The sequence below is a fragment of the Centroberyx affinis genome, unplaced genomic scaffold (assembly GCF_046629955.1).
Source record: "Centroberyx affinis isolate AG114_WGS23_722 - 3 ecotype Tasmania unplaced genomic scaffold, CSIRO-AGI_Caff_v1 ptg000949l_1, whole genome shotgun sequence".
In the NCBI taxonomy this organism is placed as follows: domain Eukaryota; kingdom Metazoa; phylum Chordata; class Actinopteri; order Beryciformes; family Berycidae; genus Centroberyx; species Centroberyx affinis.
The window spans coordinates 315,521-334,847 of record NW_027279523.1 but is presented as its reverse complement, the minus strand read 5'-3'; the positions used below and the strand labels follow the sequence as shown (position 1 = coordinate 334,847).

At 41.4% G+C, this 19,327-nt stretch overlaps 3 protein-coding genes across 4 annotated transcripts; 2 read left to right on the top strand and 1 right to left on the bottom strand.

Moving 5' to 3' along the window:
• Window positions 1-1,262: 1,262 nt before the first annotated feature.
• Window positions 1,263-4,401, top strand: snrpd1 (small nuclear ribonucleoprotein D1 polypeptide). Of its 2 annotated transcripts, none has more exons than XM_071522011.1 (4): window positions 1,263-1,382; window positions 2,020-2,096; window positions 2,310-2,501; window positions 4,173-4,401. In XM_071522011.1, the coding sequence occupies exons 1-4, from the start codon at window positions 1,369-1,371 to the stop codon at window positions 4,247-4,249; spliced, it is 360 nt and encodes a 119-aa protein (XP_071378112.1). In that variant the 5' UTR covers window positions 1,263-1,368; the 3' UTR covers window positions 4,250-4,401. The 2 variants fall into 2 exon arrangements, with proteins under 2 accessions (XP_071378112.1, XP_071378113.1); XM_071522012.1 differs by having other exon boundaries at window positions 2,020-2,098; window positions 2,435-2,501.
• A 1,278-nt stretch (window positions 4,402-5,679) lies between these two features.
• Window positions 5,680-8,023, top strand: ggcta (gamma-glutamylcyclotransferase a). The gene is made up of 4 exons (XM_071522010.1): window positions 5,680-5,848; window positions 6,495-6,640; window positions 7,109-7,241; window positions 7,582-8,023. Exons 1-4 carry the CDS (start codon window positions 5,735-5,737, stop codon window positions 7,705-7,707), a joined length of 519 nt encoding a protein of 172 aa, XP_071378111.1. The 5' UTR covers window positions 5,680-5,734; the 3' UTR covers window positions 7,708-8,023.
• Window positions 8,024-8,152: 129 nt separating this feature from the next.
• Window positions 8,153-17,663, bottom strand: adnp2b (ADNP homeobox 2b). The gene is made up of 4 exons (XM_071522009.1): window positions 17,414-17,663; window positions 15,188-15,309; window positions 13,893-13,997; window positions 8,153-12,068 (listed from the first exon to the last, which is right to left on the bottom strand). Exons 2-4 carry the CDS (start codon window positions 15,293-15,295, stop codon window positions 9,321-9,323), a joined length of 2,961 nt encoding a protein of 986 aa, XP_071378110.1. The 5' UTR covers window positions 15,296-15,309; window positions 17,414-17,663; the 3' UTR covers window positions 8,153-9,320.
• Between the last annotated feature and the right edge of the window lie 1,664 nt (window positions 17,664-19,327).

Here is a 19,327-nt window from a genome sequence, read left to right as displayed (position 1 = left end):
CTGATTTTGTTGAATTTGTTCCTCCCTCTATGGAAGTAGCCAGTTTAACAGAATGGGATATGCAATCAAAAATGCATCCACTACTTTATAGCTTGAGGATTTTTCATATATCAGCATAGATGGAGATATTTAGCAGTGCAATTTAACCTTGTTTAAAGTGTAGTGGTCTGGAGTGATCCACTGAAGTGAACTCGGATGTAGTGGAAGTGACAATATTTGGCAGAATCCTGACATGACATCTTGTCCTCTCTCCCCCTTGAACATCAAACTGTGAAAGTACCGGACAGGTCTTGAGTGCAGCTCGTATCGCCCATAACCCTTTCAAAGTTTGCTCCCTAAGGTGCTTAGGGAACGAGACAAGGGCTAGATGTAGGACTGCATGTGTTTGATGGGTTTCACGGTGCAACAGGATACACAGCTGAAGCACTCAGTCTGAGTCTTGTTTGTTTCTTGGGTCTTAATTTTATTTTGCACACCTATGTGTTTTTTATGTGTTGGCACTAATTCACTGCTGTCAGGCAAGTTGTGGAGGAATGATGTGCATGGCTTTTATTCTAAGTCGTATTTCCTTTTTTATTACTTTGATTTGTCATTGGATTTGTGGTGTCAAGGGAAGGGGCCTGTGCCATTTTGTATTCCATCTGATTTTTTATATTACAACGATCCATCAACCGACGACTACAAAATTCAGAAAACTTAATTGCACTTTCATAGATTATACTTGATACATTCCCAATCGGTCCATAAGAAAGGAGGCGATGTTTGATTTGTGGCCAATACTGTAAATGAAAGTGTCAGTGCAAAGTTTACTCTCAATAAAAAGAATCGAAAAGTGTGTTGCTCTGAGTTTTTGTTGAAATGCTTTATGATAGTGAAGGTCCCGGGACCACTGGGGGTGTTTGAGGGAGTTCCAGGAGGTCTTCAGCAAAAGAAGTAGTTTTATTTCATTATTTTTAATTCCCTGATCATTCTAGACAATGAGTACAGTGTGTCAGGATGACTGTTTTGATCAGAGGATTCACTCTCCCAGCTGTAACCATCCTACCTGAACTATGGAGAGATATGTAATTATATACTAAATCATATTTACTAAATCATCTAATAACAATTATCTCCTCAGATGGGGTCCATTAAGACACCTAGGGGTGCCTATAGTAGCACCTATAGTAACTTCATTCGACCGGTAGGGGGCAACGTTTCATCAAACATCTTGAACCTTTGCCCTGAACTCGTTACCGTCGCTCATTTAATGACGTAGTATCAGTGCGCCTGAAACGTAAATCGTACAACAGCGGCCTGTGGATTCACTTGCGCGCTGTAATTTTTCTCTCTTTGGTGGAGGATTTGTCTTTACAGTCCGTCACCATCATGAAACTAGTCAGGTGAGTGGAGTCAAAAAGTCACTGTTTATCAAATGCTGTGATTTGTGTGGTGAAAAAGTACCTGATGCCGCTGGATGGAGTTAGATTTTAATTATGAGATAGATGGGAGGCGGGAAGCGGTGTAGGAAATGAATGGAGGCAGCCCTGTGTTGTACAATGAATGCACTTCATTATATGAAATAACTACAAATGCATGCAGATCACGCACTGTGTATTCAAATTTCATTGACTAGCAATGATTTAGCTGCAAAACTACATAGGCTTTGCAACGCTAGCTAATTAACGTTAGCTACAGCAGGGTCGTTAGTATTGTTGTTAGGCCCTGTCTCGCCTCCTATGGAGGGGGATTCAAAATGGAATTGGCATTTAAGTTTTACCAATTCATCTTCAGCTACAGTTTTAACCGCAATTGTTACAAAGCAATGGGCAGCCACTTTATCACGGTGTTAACAGCGAACTGCTCGGTTAGTATTTGTTTTGGTGGTGAATGCTACATAGCTAATAGCTAACGTTAGCTAGCTAACTTTACAGTAATTTTGCAGTTTGCAAGATCGATTTTCAGAGGGAAGTTGGAAAGACTGTGCTCAAAGGTCAATGTTTGGCTCATCCAATAACTCTTTTCTCTAATAACCCACAGGTTTTTGATGAAGCTCAGCCATGAGACGGTCACCATTGAACTGAAGAATGGCACCCAGGTCCATGGCACCATCACAGGTATGACCCACCTGGTCCTGGGCTATATTGCGTCTTGAACGGCTCATCTTGGTATCTGTTTTCTTCCTCAATGCATAGTTATATGTTGATGTGTGTAGATCAGTTTAAATCTGAAAATGTTGTAGTCAGTGGATGGTGGGCCGTCTGAACATGTGTGCTTTTGTTCATATGCATATATTTTTATCCCTATGCTATCCTCCTTTCCCCACTCAGGTGTGGACGTGAGCATGAATACCCACCTGAAGGCGGTGAAAATGACTCTGAAAAACAGGGAGCCCACTCAGCTGGAGTCACTCAGTATCCGTGGCAACAACATCCGCTACTTCATTTTGCCCGACAGCCTGCCGCTGGACACCCTGCTGGTCGACATCGAGCCAAAGGTCAAGTCCAAGAAGAGGGAAGCAGGTGAGGAGCATTGTGCATCGGCAAACAGACCTTGCCGAATCTGTCTTAGTACCTTTTGCAAATTGTCGGGGTTCACTGGTAAATTTAGCAAACATGTGGCCCATCAAATGCCACATAATCCAATAAAATGCCAAACTCTGAAATTGATTGACACTTCTCAGTCCATTAGTCTGCACTCAAGTCTACCAACAAGGATACAGTGAACTGGATTTGTAGGGTGGCAGTTAAAAAAGATCCAGCAGTAGAGGGATTGGTGTGGGTTTTGTCTAGCTGGTTGCGAACATGGAGAAAAGAAAAATGTTAAGTGACTAGAGGCAGAGTAAGTAGAACTGGAGGTACGCGGTTCAGAGGCTGTCAATACCCAATTGACTGTCTGTTGAGAAATTGCTGGGTACAATATGATAAATTTGAGAGATTTCTGAATAATCCCATTAGATTAAATTATACAGGCTTTACAGAGAGAAGGAGGATGTCCCAAACCACACTTTGTCAAGCTTGAGACTTTAAATTGTTGTCATCAGGACCTTGTGTGTGTGCAAGCATATGGATAGTACATACTAACTGATGAGCCTTTGGTGCATGGTTGGTTGACATTTGACCTATTTCAGGAAATGTAAAATTAGAAGGAAGGAAACATAGTGACTGAGATTTTTGAGAAGGCGAGGAAAGATTGAGCTGCTGTACACTCCGCGCCAAAACATACAAATTCCATATGAATCTAGATGTCGGCTCCCTCGTCTCAGACCAGTGGTCTTTGAATTAAATTTATTTGGGAAAAAAAAGCTAATTACTCAGATGGTTCTTTGAGCTGTTTAAAACCAGGGGAAACTGCAATGTGTGGTTTGGTTCCCTGGTAATACCTGCAGGCAATATTGGCAAAACTAAGCCACCACTAATTTTGAATAATCGTGGGTGAGTTGTAGTGGTGATGGGAACTTTAAAATTCTGAGCAAACTCCTCCCAGGCAGTAGGGTGGTGAATTGAGCAAGGGGACTATGCTTCAAACAGAGGGGGCAGGTTCAGGATGGATTCCCTGTTCAAACACTTGCACAAGAACTGGGCAGGCATATTTCATACTGCGACTTGCTCACGGAAAGCATTTGTTTGAAGTGGGAGAGTTGAACAAATGAAAACTGGCAAAGTGAGCAAATTCTCCTCCCCTCTTCCCTGTCCGGAAATTGGGCAGCCCTGAGACAAGGGAGCTACTACCCAATGCCATCCAATTGGAGGATTAGATTAATATGCTCATTAATAATGGGAGAAACGCTAAAACCACTAACAACATGACGTCTTCCATCACATACCTTAAAGACAAGATCAGACCTCGCTTCTCCTATCTGGGACCGTCATGTGTGAACACATTATACACAGACATTTTACAGATGATAGCTAAAGGTGTGAAACCACTAGTGCTGCCAGAAAAGTTAACACTGCAGTCTTGTGGGTTGCTGTGTCAATCCTGGGAACGGCAGAGTTCAACTGCACATGATGTTCACAAGTGCAAATTAGCCGTTCCTGGGGCCGATTGTAGGCTGATGTTCCCATGTGTTCATTAATGCATTCCCGGTGAATGATCCACACCTCTACTCTTTGTGATACCTGCTATGCTTATACATGTTGATGCCATTTATTCCTCTCTTAACCCTGGCTCTCTCCTCTCTCCTCTATCAGTGGCTGGTCGGGGGCGGGGCAGAGGACGGGGGCGTGGCAGAGGCAGGGGCCGAGGCCGGGGCGGGCCCAGGAGATGATCACCATGGCCCGACTGTCCTTAGCCGTCTCCCCATTGTTTGTACAGGATTTTTACTTTTCTCCGAGGAAACGCTTTGTGAATTCCATGTGTCTTTTTTTTGTTTTTCCTTATTTTGTACATTAAAATGTTCCTTATGAACAGAAAGATTGAGTCTGTGCGTTATTACGGTTTTGACTGGACTCCTCGATTTGTGAATGATTTTCAGTTAAGGCGTTTTGTTTTCTGATACAGAGTTTTCAGAACTACAGTTGAATAAAAGTATTTTTTGCATGGAAATGTGTATCCCCGAGTGTCATGAGAAATTCAACATGAACTGAAAGTGTTAAGTTGTAAAATTGAAAGTTTTATATAGGATAGCTCCCATAAACTGATAGCAAATCTAGACCTTCCCTTTCAGGAACTTGCCAGAATATACTCAGTCAAATTTAATGTAGTGGCTCACTGGACGGTGATGAAAACATAAGGTGACATGCATTACGGAATCATAAAGAAACTTAAATTCAGAATAACAATGGCTCTATTCAAAAGAGTGTGTATATACACTAACGCATTAAAGAATGTGGTTACGCCGGCTCCACTTGTCTTTAAGCTTTGCAGTGTTGAAAGGTCAGTGGGTGAGGAGCTTTTGTTCCAGAACGCGCTGGACAGGGAGTTTTAAAAGCCAGAAATCTCAGCATCTGGCAAAGTAAAGAAGTCATTGGTATTGTTTAACAAATCGGTCAACATCCTAGCATATACAGCCTGTTTCAAAAGTAAGTAGGTTATACTTAATTAAATATTTTCCCTGTTTGAATGTTGAAATGACTGACGTTTTACAACTATTTAAATACTAGTTTACTAAAAAAAAATTGTATACCTGCTTTTGTAACACTGTATATTATGGTACTTTTGCATTCAGGAGTAGCAAGATATCATAGGCCTACTCATTGCCTCTGGAACCACACAGTCTGTAATAACTTACTGATTTACTTCTAACTTAAGTTGCTGCAGTGATCTATAACAGGAGCTATGAATCTTTTGTCATGGTTTGGTAAAAGTAATTTTCTTAAAATCATATATAAAGCTATATGTAGCCTATAACAGATGCATTATGGTGAAAATTCAACTTTATAAATGATTACATCTTGGCTGTGCTTTTTCTGAATCCTGTTATCGTATGCAAATGATTTGTGTGATGTCACACGACGGAAGATAGCCTATATAAAAAATATAAATCTATATTGTAAGAGAATGGAGACGACGACCCATATAACAAACATTAAACCGATGAGTTATTGAACAATGTGTGTTTAAAATATCCTGTACAACCCGTAGAGGCTGTTGTGCCATCCAACCATCCCAAGGAGGTTTAATATCAACCACTAAAAAAACACGTACTTCCCCTGGGGGCGTGTCCTGGTTTTACCCTGCTCCTCCGTCTCACGTCTGTACGGAGCCGTTTGGCGCCCTGAAAATTGACGTTATCGCTTGGGCGCGCAGAAACATGTCCGGTGCTGCTGGGGATTTCATGTATTTTGCTTTTGGAAGCAACTTGCTCAAGGAAAGACTACAGCTGGCAAACCCCTCGGCGATATTCCACTGCGCGGGCCGACTGAAGGTATCTGTTCAGCTGGGACTGGGTATAAAGCGAAAGTCACACTGTGGACGCTTCATTAGTAAAGCGCACCCCCGGTGAGCAGAGACCATAATCACAATATGGATTTAATACTGCCAGCGAGGGTGAGGTTTTCGGAAATTATTTTAAGAAGGCCATCTTGGGCATTCGCCTGAGTTTTGACCCAAGCACCCATCGCCTTAATTACAATTTAGCCGACGGAAATTAGTTATTTGGTACTATTTGGTAATTCAACTTTTAAACCACATAGGATTGCTTGCTAGCGAATTTTAAATGATCTTCAAATAATTTTTATCTAGCCCTTGCCCTTATGAACCAACTGAAAAATACTAATCATAACAAAGGCAGACTGTTGTTTGGCAACATGGTGATGGTCCAGTGAGAAACTTGTGGCCCTGGTGTATTGGTCTGGCACCACATAGCACGGTGACGTAATGACTGTGGCCAGACGATTAGTGAAAGTGAAAATGTGAACATGGCTGAACACACACGTCCCTCTTTATTTCAAACTAAAAACGGTCAATGCATTTTTGTTTAAAACACACATACCTTGTCTATGACTATAGTTTCAAATTGCCTTGTGTCCTACCCCCACCCTTTATGTGTGTGTGTGTGTGTGTCTCTATAGGACTATGTGTTGAAGTTTGGCCTTTGGGAGGAGCATGTTGACAACCCCTGGCATGGTGGAGTGGCCACCATTGACTTCTGTCCAGGAGGAGAGGTGTGGGGGGTGGTGTGGACTTTGAACAACGAACACCTCATCAGCCTGGACAAGTGAGACACACACACACACACACACACACACAGCTGTTAATGAGTATGCTGGTTCATCTGTGTCATCATCGCCAAGACAGTGTGGCCTGGTTGTCACAGTATCCTGACAGTTCACCCCTTTTGTTAACATGTACAATACAGTACTCATCTTGATTATTAATCATCATTATTACTGTTAACAGCATGATTACTGCTATTTGGTACAAAGGATGGTATGAGCTGTCAACCATGGACACACCCTAAACACAGCTGGGGATGAGGAATATATAAGCACTATGTCACTGTGTGGGTAATATGTCTTGAGAAAGGTTATTTCTTTGGACTTGGATCTTCAGGGGAGTTCATTCCCTGCACCACTAAAGGAGAGTGCAGTTGTGTGTGTGTTTTTTGCTATTATCTAGTATCTTATGTCAGACCACAGGTTTGATCTGGCTTCTCTTCTGTGCATGTGTGTGTGTGTGTCTGCAGCCAGGAAGGGGTGAACCTGGGACTGTATTCTCCACTGGAGGTCACAGTGGAGACAAATCATGGACTGATGCTCTGCAGGACTTATCAGATGAACCATTTCCATGCCTGCCCTCCCTCTCCTCAGTACAAACAGGTGTGTGCGCGCAAACACACATACACACACACAAAGGACCAAAGACAAATTTGTATGAGGCCTGTCCCCTTGTAGATTTGCTTACAGTAGGACAGGTAAAATACACATCTATTTTTTTTACTGAACATAACTGCAGAAACACTCTCCCCTTAAGAAATCCAATATTGAATGACACCTTACAAAATACAAACTAGAGAATCAAGTTACTTTATTCATACATATTCTTAATCCTCCCAGTATTCATTGAAGTACAGTAGAGCATAAGATCCACCCAAAATGACAAAATGAGTGTCTCACCTAATAACTATGTTTATTTATGTGTGTGTGTGTATTTCATAAGGTGCTGTGTCTGGGTGCAGAGCAGAACGGGCTCCCAGTGGAGTACTTGAGGGGGCTGGAGGCAGTTCAAGCTAACAACTACAGCGGTCCTTCTATCCTCGACCAAATCAAAACAGTGATGAAGTAGAACCGGCACCCCCGTGTGGCCAGGAGTAGGAACTGCACTCACTGGGTAATGAGCTGTTGGCTGGCCCATTCCAAAACATACATGTGAAGATTTATTTATTTTTACTTTAAACAGCTATTGGCCACTCAGTTAAATGTATGAGAAGTGGAGTGGTGAATGTCCTATGTTTTATTTTAGAGCTGTTAACATGGAAGACCATAATCAATGTGATGGAGCCAGCGTTTTGCTTTGCTATCACTCAGGGGAATATTAAAAACATGCTCTTGAATTAATGCATACTGATTACATCAGTGTTTTATTAAACCATTGTCAATTTTACTTCAATTGTCAGCCTTTTATTGTACAAAATGCATTGGCATTATTTTTATCATACTCTATTCCTGCTGATTAAAGGACTATTTCCAGATTACGCTATTATACACAAAGGGAAGAAACATACCTTAGGATGCATGGGCACAACGTGATAAAAATAATAGTTTTTATTACAAGTGAATAGTAAAGGAAAAAATAAATGAATGTTTTACTTAAAAGGAAACCACTTTATTTTTTACACCACAGTGGCCCTGGACAGAATCAGAAGCGGTACCACTCCCAACAGTTTTGTTCCTCTATGAATTTATAGAAAATACAACAGGTATAGTACAAAAATCAACTGTCAGGAACACAGTTATGAATAACACAAGATATATGGTGACACAGTATCAACACACAATGAAAGGTTTTATGTTTTGTTGAATCTCTAGGTAAATTTCCACAACAGAAGTCTATGCAAATAGGTAGACTTTAGAGGTCACAATGGCACGAATCATAATTTGATTTAAATAACATTAAACAAAAGCACATGCAAACAACATGGTATGGGACTTAAAACCAAGTGTTCCCTATCTGTAGGAATTTAGCAATCTGAGCACTCTTCAAACATTTGTACATTCTTTGCAATTTGGTTTAAGTAGAGGCTGATGGAACATTCATCTAAAATATTTGCAGGGGTCGGTAACTGAGAACATTTTTTCCCCTAAATTGTTAAAATGTAGGGGGGGAGGGGGGGGGCACACACCGGTTACTATGTGACAACAATGTGAAATAAAAAAAACATGGACAAGAAAGAATATTGAATGTGCTGTGAACATGACAGAAAAAGGCGCAGCTTTCTTAAATGAAAACAGGAGTATCCATCTATGAAAGAACTGCTTGTCTACATCACTGTAGACAAGCAGTGATGTAAAATTCAAATTTTTGTACAAATGGGTTTCAATAAAGGGGGCAAGAAATTAAACAAAAAAACAGCAGCAAATCAGTGCTTAACTTGAAGTCAGTAGCCATTGTTGAATGAGACTGTAACCAGCTAAATGTTGCACATACACAGATTTACATCATATTTCACTGACATTACTCAAATCATCTGTATCTTCCATCATGTACTGTAGGGACCACTGAAAATAAAATAAAGTCCAATGAAGGCTACATCAAGAATATGCACTGTTACGGTTAACTTGTATGTTGGGAAATACACACGTACTGCATTATGTCCAAGTTCTCTGGTGAGCGTGAACACAAAAGGCCACCATTTAAGCATCAGTTGTTTGTCGTTCCATTTTCTTCGACTGTTGAATTCATTCCATCTGCTCCAAGTCCACCGTTTGCTCATTTCCACCTTCTTCCATTGGTTCTGGTTCTTTGTGCTTGTCTGTCTGCTCTGATGGTTCAGCGGGTTGCACTTCCGGGATGAAAAGGTTGTGCTTGACTTTGCTCAACTCTGTCATGTTGAAGCCGAGGAGAACTACAGCAGTGTTCCTCTTGAGACTCTTCATACACTTGCTGCGCTTGTTGCCAAAGTGGGCTGCCAACTCTGCTTTTGAGAAAGACAGTCTCTTGCACAGCTCGTCGGTCTCAGCTTTGTTCGCATAGGGGTTTCGGTGAAAGTATCTGGATATGAAGTCTTTGCGCTCCTCGTTAGAGCGACGTTCAGTTGGAGTGGGCTCCAACACTAGCTTCACTGTAGGGTCGATCTGAACCTCGGGCTCGGGTGGGGCCACCACCTTCTCCTGCTCTCGTTTCTTGCGCATGGCCGCCCTTTCTTCTCTCTCTCGTCTGTTGGTCTCAATCACTGCCTTCCATGCTGCCTCCAGCCTCTTCTTGCTCTGCATCTCTGCTTCGCTTTCTGGTGATGGGCCCAGGGGAGGCTTCATGGTGGGTGAAGCTGGAGTCAGCAGAGATGGAACTGGAGCTAGAGTTTGTTTCATAGTAAGTGCTTGTGGCATTTGGAGGAAGTACAATCCAGGTGGCTGACTGATCTGCTCAGCTGGTTTTGGTGTCTGCCGTGGTCTTCCTCTTGGAGCAGGAACTACTTCATTACTTTCTGTAGTCTTGGGTGGTTCTGGTTGTTTAGGTGAACACCGGCAACGCTGAATGTGGAGCATTACTGCCTGTTGTGTGACCTTTCCTGTGTACACACCGTTGCAGTATATGCACTTGAATGCCTCTGTCTTGAGTATAGCATGGATGGTGGGTGCTACAAAGTGTTTTTGCTTCAAATGCTGAAGGTGTTTGGCTGCATTCTGGAACTTTTCATCGCAGAAGGGGCAGTATGCACTGTTGATTTTGACAGGTGTCTGGCAGACGTCCGGAAGGCTGCTGGGCAGCATCTTCAAGAAGATCAGGTCAAGGGAATTTGTAACCAGGGCTAGGTTGACCTCAGTATCTCCTAGGACCTCTTTTGGGGCAGTGGTGTTGACATCAAAGTAAGGGAACAGGATTCTCCCGACACCATTTGTGTACACCCTGTACTCCCGCCTTAGGAAGTCACAGTATGCCTTGGTTGTAGGATTGTGTTCCTTTACATGTTCAAGAAGTTGTTTGATGGAGAAGAACAACGCTGAACAGTACAGACAATTCAGGCCATGCAGCAGGTGTTGGAACACACCCTTTTCCGACAGGAGAATTTTGCACATTAGGCATTTGACAGTTTTGTCGGGCATTTTCCTCAGGAATGGTGCTCGGGCAGCCACACTTTCAGACTTGGATGTACTGGATTTAGTCTTATGGGCTACCTCTGTGTGCATGTCGTAGACATTGGAAGGGAAAAGTTCATTGCAGAGGGGGCAGGTAATCCATTTCTTAGTTTGCAGTGAGAAATTACTTGCTGGCTCAACTGGCTTAAGAGGGGTACCTGCACTCTGAGAGACGGGCATTGCTACCTGTAGTGGAGCAAAAGTGTATGTCGGCATGCCATTCATCTTGTTGCCAGTGGGGATCAGGTGGCTCAGAAGAGACTGTGAAGTCAGCATGGTACCTTGTGGGGTGATTTGGTTTGTTGATGCCTTTTGGGTAACCATAGTAGGCTGAGATGCGGAAGTAGTCCCCACTGCCATGTTGGCCTGCAATCCTGGTGGGAGAAGGATTTGCTGGGCTTGCGGAGTCTGTGGTGGCTGCCCAGGGGCAGGAGCTAGGGTCAGTGGTGCCTGTTTCAGAGACACATTAGACATTGTGGGAAGCTGGACCATAGGTGGTCCGTGGGGCAAAGCACCTTGGAGGGCTATGGTGGCGCCAGGCTGAAGCAAACCTTTAGCCTCAGCACTAGCTAGCTGCACTAGGGCTGAAGCTTGAGGGGGCAGAAATGCCTGGTTGGTCCCGGGGGTACAAATCAAAGTGGTACCGCTTGGAGTTCCTTGTAATTGCTGTAGTGACACCACTGTCCCAGCGTGTTGTCCACTGTTCGGTAAAACCAATGACCTATTAGTGAACATTTGAGGTTGCTGTGGCTTAGGAGCGATACTTGGGAATGTTACAAACACACCATTCCCATTAGGTGTTGGTTTAATGGTGTAGTTCTTGTTCTCAGAAATCATACTCTGCACTTGGCTGCTGACCCAATAGTGTGATGGCTCAACCAGCATGTGATGCAACATTTGATCTAGACTTCCAGTGTTGATCTTACACACCTTGCAGCAGTAGATCTTTGTAGCAGTAGCTCCTTGAACTTGTACTCTGTAACCAATAAACTGTTCTGCCAAACGATCAAGGTGCTTGATAATGACATGCTTCTTCATTGCAAAGACAGAAGAACTTGGGTATCCACATTTTCGACAGTGGTATCTCTCATTTCCACGATGGGTGGGTAAAGGCCCCTCCCTCGTCATTACGGCGGTATGACTATGGTTGGAAAGTGTGGCATGGAAGAACAGCATGTGCCTCTTGAGAGCCTTTGGGTGGCCGATGAAGTGGCATTGAGAACAGGGTGCCAGGGCACAGACTGACCGCTCATACTCATGGTTGCGTGTGACGTGACTCCTGAAGTTGTAGATGTTCCGCGTGGAATACTTGCACAGGCTGCAGCACAGTGCCCGAGAGCGATACGGCCACTGAACAGGAAAAAACAGAAAGACAAAAAACAGTCATGTGTCATTTCAGATAAAGGCAAGTTTACATTTACAGCACAAGACCTTCAAGAGTCCTTGGGAAATATTGAGCTAAGTGCTAACCATAGTCCCACACGCCTCAACATCAGTCTCAAAACAACAGACAGTGCAGGTGAGAGAGCAGATCCCCACTGCAGCTGCAACCACCACAGGAACGAGCCAAAGGCCAGGAAATAAACAAGTTACCAAAAGTTTTGTCAGTGCTCCAACACAGTCAAACAAATTCATGAAATGAGCATGAACTCTGAAACACAGATTGTGTGTTGTGGATACAAATCATGTGATTACATTCCTCCACGAATTGGACACACCATATTCACCTGTTTGCCATGTGAAATGGTTAGCTAAGTTAGGTTAGGTTAGTTAAGTTTAGGTAAGCAAAATAACATTGGTTAAAGTTAGGGTTTTTTTTTTTTTTTATTGCAATTGTTTTATTTCTGTCCTTTAATCGTTTTTCCTCTCTCTGTGAAGCACTCTGTAACTTTGATTTTAAAAATTGATACATAAATAAATATTATTAAGGTTAGGTTTAGCTTTAGGCAACGAAAACAATTTGGTTAAGATTAGGGTCAAGTTTTGGTCATGGTTAAATAAGAAACACTTTTGCTAAAAATAAAAACGTCACTCAGTACAAAACCTCTTAGCACGAATTGAGAATTGAAGCCGGGTTAGGAGTTGAAGGCAGATGTTTACACCCATCCACTACTCTGACCACAACACCTTTACTGTCCACCGCGCTACTTTGATGTCCAACTACTGCCTGTTTCTAAATCAAGTCTCCTTCACATAATCCTTTCGTGGTGGGAAAATGTATTTCTCTCACTTTTCATGCATGGAGCATGTAATTGTATTATTTTTTTAATTGAATTAATTTCTTTTAATCGCATTCTCTGACATTTGAAAGAGTAATTCTCAAATGGAATGCTCTCTCTTGTTTGTTGTCCTCTCTGCCTGTTTTACCTTTAACACAGCAGCCATGGCTTTCTCAGGGTGAGGAGTTAAATGCTTTGTGTGGTAAAATACCACACACAATTACAGGTGAAATTGACACATTTTGGTATAAGATAGCACTTCATTGATCCCTTTGGGGAAATTCAGGTGCCACAACAGCAATTGACGAACAATACCAAAGAAGTAAAGTATGTCAAGTACAGGTAATAAAGAAATAAAGGAAACAGCTACTAACATAGAATCAACATATTAACATATCAATACTAGTGATCCATTTCAATAATTTCCTCTCCCATTTTTGCACCCTACCATTCCCACACCTCAAAATACATATTAATTGGGTCAAATATGCCAACTGTCATCTCCATTTCCACGTGCACAATGCTTGTGTGCACAATACAGTTGACTTTTTACACACTCAACTGACAAAGTACAATAAAAAATATTTGGGACCTGCTTTTTCCATATAATTAGATTGACCAAGTGAATTCAGATGAAAGCTACAATGTCTTATGGATTTGACCCTTTAACCATATTGGAAGGGAGGTATAGAGTACATGGAAGAGACAGGTTAAAGGAGACAAATGAGAGTTGTGCAACTCAGTATTAGAAGGTGTAGAGTATGTAATACTAGATACATATCAACCTTCCTAAACAATAATCAGGAATAACCTGTCCACTCTTCTCTTAAAAAAGGAGAAGATGGGTCAGGAAGTCCACAGGACACTTAACTTCACACACCAGACATAATACCCAATGTGCCTCGAAAGACATTTTTTATTGACAGATATTCAAGATCAAAGTTGTCATATTCACCTTTTTCCTTTGTCTGCCATTGAATCCATCTGTGAAATCAACCCACTGTGTGTCCCCGAAAACCTCATCTTCATCCAAGTTTTTCTCAGACTTTTCATGGAGATCCTGTACAATGATGACACACAAACAATTAAAACTCAAGTCTGCACCCCTGTTGAAAGGTTTTAAGTGGAACCTCTCCTCTCATATTTGGTTCAAGCTGAATTGGCAAATAATTAAATCAAAACAGTTGGGGCCATGTCATCTTTGCTTGAGTCCCAAGTAGGTCCCAAGTTATAGGATGCAAGTTTCAAGCAAGTCCCAAGTTAAAAGGGTCAAGTCTCAAGACTTTGCAATCCCAATTAAGCAAGCCAAGTCAAATCTAGTACTTTGATGTCAGTAAGAGTCAGTAGGTAAGTGTGACCCAATCAGCTTTGCTTCACTTGTCATCCCCACAGTTATCATTTCATTTGTCATAACAAACGAACCAGGGTTGTTGTCAATTCACTCTGTTTTATTGCCATCGGTTTTTATATCCAATACATATAAATATGTGGAGAGGGAGAGAAAGAATGCTCTCATCATGGCCATCATTATATCAAATCCAGTTTCAATTTACATTTTAAGCTGAGTGTATTAAAACTGAATTTATCCCAACGTCAAAACAAAACAAATCATGCATTGCAAACTGCATTTCATAATTTATTTCCAAGATTTTAAAAACAGCATGTTGTCAGACTGTTGATACCACAGTCTAGGTGTATCAATGGCTAACATTAAAATCTAGCACAGTGTTGAAACAATGACCATGACCTGACTGACTCTACTTATCTAGTGTTACTACAGAAAGTACTTGATTAGCCAACATCACCTAGCTAGCCTTACATTTACCAAACCAAAATGTAAATACAGATTTGATTTGTGTTAGATGATTGGGATGGCGAACTGCAAATTTGTGATTCTTAACACCCATGTTTTGCATACTACTCTCTTATGTACTGTGCTAAAATCCTTAAATCCAAATGATTGGACTCGAACAGCCGTTCAGTGGCACGCTAGGACTACTACAACTGGATCCAACACAAGCAAAGAGAGCAACCTTTCCAAAGCTTCTGGACACAAACACACTAATATACTGACTGCATCATTACCAAGAGCCTGGGTGTGTGCAAGGAAATGTTATCACTGCTGTAGTTTGCAGCTGTGTGAGCTCTTGTGAGAAAGTAAGTCCCAAGTTCTCAAATTTGTGACTTGAGTCAGACCCAAGTATAGGCTAAGTAACAATAACTCCACATCTCTCTGGGAACAAAGCATACCTTCAGAAGGTTTTTGCAGTCCTCTAGGCCGATGTCGCTTAGAATGTTCTTCACTTTCCTCCGTGTTTTTCGGATCTTGTCAATATTTGCAACTGGAAGCTGATACATTATTTCTTAGATGCCTAGCAAACATTAAAAGAAAGAGTACCATGTTGTCAGGTTATGGAGCATCAAGTTTTAGGAATTTCTAAGTGGACCACACAGAATTATTATAAAACCATTACAAAAAATATAAAACTGATAGGCACATAAAATATGTGTTAATTAGTGGTGTAATCAATGGTATATGCCGTTATACTTCACCTTTTTCTATGGATTTAGAGTATACTCAAATGTATGTGCTGGTGGGATCACAGTATAATATAAACATATTTCCTGTTCTACTGTTACAAGGCTCTGATGTGTCCAAATTGCATCAACAGCTAATTTTTGTGTTAATACCAGGGGAGTTCCTCCTTATAAGCCCATGGCTTCTGATCTCTCCTACACAATAACTATATCTCTTTCTTTTCTCCCTTACACCCATTTTTGTTATGTGCAAATAAAATGACATCCACCTCCTCAAGCACTACTAAACCATTACTGCTACAACCCAGATTTATTTATTTATGGTTTATTTGATAGGGACAGAAGTATCATAGTGTTTATAGCGGATGCTAATTTGCAACACCCGTCCCTAGAAGGGCTTTTGTGAAAATAAGAGACTAAAACAGTGAGGTAAAAAGAAGGTAAACTGAGTACAGCAAGATACAATAAAGCACAAGGTAAAAAAAAAAAGAGGAAAAAAAAAGTAAACGGAGTACAACAAGATACCATAAAACACACATTTAGTAGTAACATAACTACAGAAAACTAGACATGAATACAAGTTTGTCGCTGAGTTAACCAGGATTTGGTAACTCTCTTAAAAGTGGTTAGTGGTTTGTAGCAGATTTCAAGTGATCAGGTAGCGAGTTCCAGGACTTTGCGCCTTTCACAGAAAATGCTGTCTGAGCAAAAGATGTTTTGCAGAATGAAACTTTACAATTGCCACTTGAAGCTGCTCTGGTGGATCTGCTGCAGTTCTGTAGTCTCTTGATGTATTTACAGAAAGGCTGAGGAGCAAGTCCATTTAAACATTTAAACACAAGCTTTACATAATGAAAATCAATAAAGTTTTAAATAAAATACTTTATTTAAAACAAACTCCACTGCACATTCTCTAATGGTGTCTTGATTATTAGCAAAAATACACACCTCCCAGAACAGGACTTAAGGCCTTTTATGTTACCAGGGTCCTCTGGTAACTTTGGCATACCTGTCATCCGCCAAGCAGCCTTTATTTCAATAAAATATCAACTCTGATTTGCACTACTTGCTGCTGCCCCCAGCAGAGTATTTTGGTGGAGAGAGGTTGTAGAATTAACAGGCAAACCAGTAAGAAAGACTGGCATTTTATAGCAATAAAAGAATAGGAAATAGAAAATGGCCCATATAGGGCGACTGCTAATTATGAGTAACAGCAATGCAATTGGCTGTGGTCATGTAGTATACAGTATGCATACCAGCAAGCCAATAACATTTCCACCAAGCACATGGCAGAGAAAAAAATAAAGGTATGAAATGCCACTCCATATTCCATTTCATCAAAAGACATATTTCGAAACTATAAATGATCACAAAAACTATCACGTGGTTTGCATCATGAAAATGAGAATATCTATTTTTCTATGCAAAATGACAAATCATAGTAAGAAACCTCACAGCATCCCCGGGCCTGCCTCACTATAAAGAACTACAGCAATCCAATAATACATGTTAGAAGGATGCTATACAAATATCACAGCAAAACTGTAAGTCTGTGCAGGAATATTATGATTATACCATATGAGTTAAAAAGGAACATACGATGCGATAAGGTCACTACAGAGTACCACACATAGGAAACGTCCCCATCACAATATTATAGATATATTAGCTATTTTCTGACCTGATAGCCTGATGTTTAGCCTGTTGAATGTGACGATGCTGATTTAGCTAAGGTTAGCTACTAATGCAAATTTGGCTATTTACACAATCTCTTAGCTAGATAAATACTGGCATGCATGCTAACACTATGTATACAAAAGTAACGTTATCATTAAAAAGCACGTTGCAGCACGGTGACAGCGATGAGCCGGTTCACCACGCCGGCCACGCCGCTCCTTGCTGCTTGAGGATGCTCAGAGACGGTTCACAATTATTTACCTGAGATCTGGTTTGATTTCAGGGTAGCTGTCGCTGTGTCACCGCGAACAGGGCTAGCGTTAACGTTATCTACTTTCACCGGTCCGCCAGAGTGCGTCTGTATCGGTACTTCCGCAGTGGACGATGCGCACAGATCCTCATCCAACCATCATCCTCTTTCTATATGCGCCATACAGCTAAGGTGAATGTATTCAAATATATTTGCTAACCCCGCCGACGATAAGTTATATTTGATCGAGCTTTTGTCCCCTTTTCCTGTTGAGGAAAAATGGCGCTTAAGTTCAGGATCTGACGTAGGGCTTCTAATTTGCATAGTGTACAAAGCAGCCAATGGGAGTCTTCTCACCCTAAAACTGAATAACTTTTTATTCTTGAACCCAAGCTGAAAGCCACTGATCCAGAGTGCATTTGTGGTAATTTACCAATTTAGTTTTCAACTCAATGTAATAATTGATTTATTAATTGTTCTCTTTTACATTCTACATGAGATAGCTAGGTCTGTGGGCGTGGCTATTGTGACCCCCCCCACAGACAGTCACGTGGTATATGTCTAGGCTGGCCAATGAGCTGTCGAGAAAATGAGCTAAATGGGCGGTCCTCCAGACCTTCAATGATTACATCATATCATGCTACTTTTTTTAGCCAATTACATTGGTCTAACATTGTAATTGGGGGAGTAGTCATATATACATTGATTTGGTGTTTTTTGGTTTGCATAAAATCTGAAGTTTAGCTAGCTTGTTAGAACTTAACAAATAAGCTGATAGCTTGATAAAAAAAAAACATAGTTACTAGCTAGCGCCGACTGCAATGGAATTTGCACTAGAAGACATTTATAACGAAACCTCATTTTAGTTTAGTTTCTTTATGCTTGGTAATATTTGTAAAAAGGTGATTCTACGCATTTTGGATTAACTATTTTATGGTCGCCCTTCCCAACTATCAACTTTTTTTGCAAACATGCTCACTGAATGACTGAGCTGAGCAGAGTCCAGTCACAAAAACTGAGCAACCCGTCTACATTGGTACTTACCAGTTAACCTAGCAGGTAGCTAGGTCCATTTGGTACGAGACAAATCCACTACCCAACAAAGTATCCATTTGATATCACCCAGTCTAGTGCTTCCTGGTGGTGGATTGCTGTAGTACAATTCCTTGGAAAATCATAATCTACTGTAATGGATCTGGTGCATCACAGTCTCCTAATCCTTTGTTTTCAGTAGAGAATCAAATAATTCCACGTCTTGAGTATTTTAACTTGAACTAATTTACGGGTTGACGAGTGAGGTCACAGCTAGTTATGTCATTGTTCCCTTGAGCAAGGCAATGCAAACCAGGGTTTAATTTCCTGGGTTAACAATGGAGCAATGCAAGAAACACAGGAAGTGTCAACATGCATGGCTTTTATACGGCAACTGACTCTGACTGCACTGCAGCATTTCTGACGCCGGCAGGCCCATCTGCAGCCGGACCATCTCACAGTGGTACACAGTGGTGGCTGAAGTACAACTGAATTATGACATTGTCTCTGAGCCCAAAGAGGGAAAGAAAAAGAAAGTGATTATTCACAGTATAATGCCCAGTCTGTTGAATCAATATGAGGTTATGCCATTAGGCCAATCGTATAGAGTGCCACCACTCAATCACCCAATTTCGGGCCATCCTCATGGATCAGTGGGCTAAGGCACATATCATGTAACCACTATGTCGTGGATTTGAATCTGACCCAGGACCTTTGTCACATCGAACTGCCCCCCCCACCCCATCTTTCCTGTCTCTCTCTACTTTGAACTACTTTGAAAATGCCTTCCCCAAAAACATAATAACATCAACCAGATTCATAGTTCATTCATGCTTGCCAGCCTAGTCCTACTGAGCATGCTGTGAAGCAAGACAGCTGAGTCCTTGAGTATG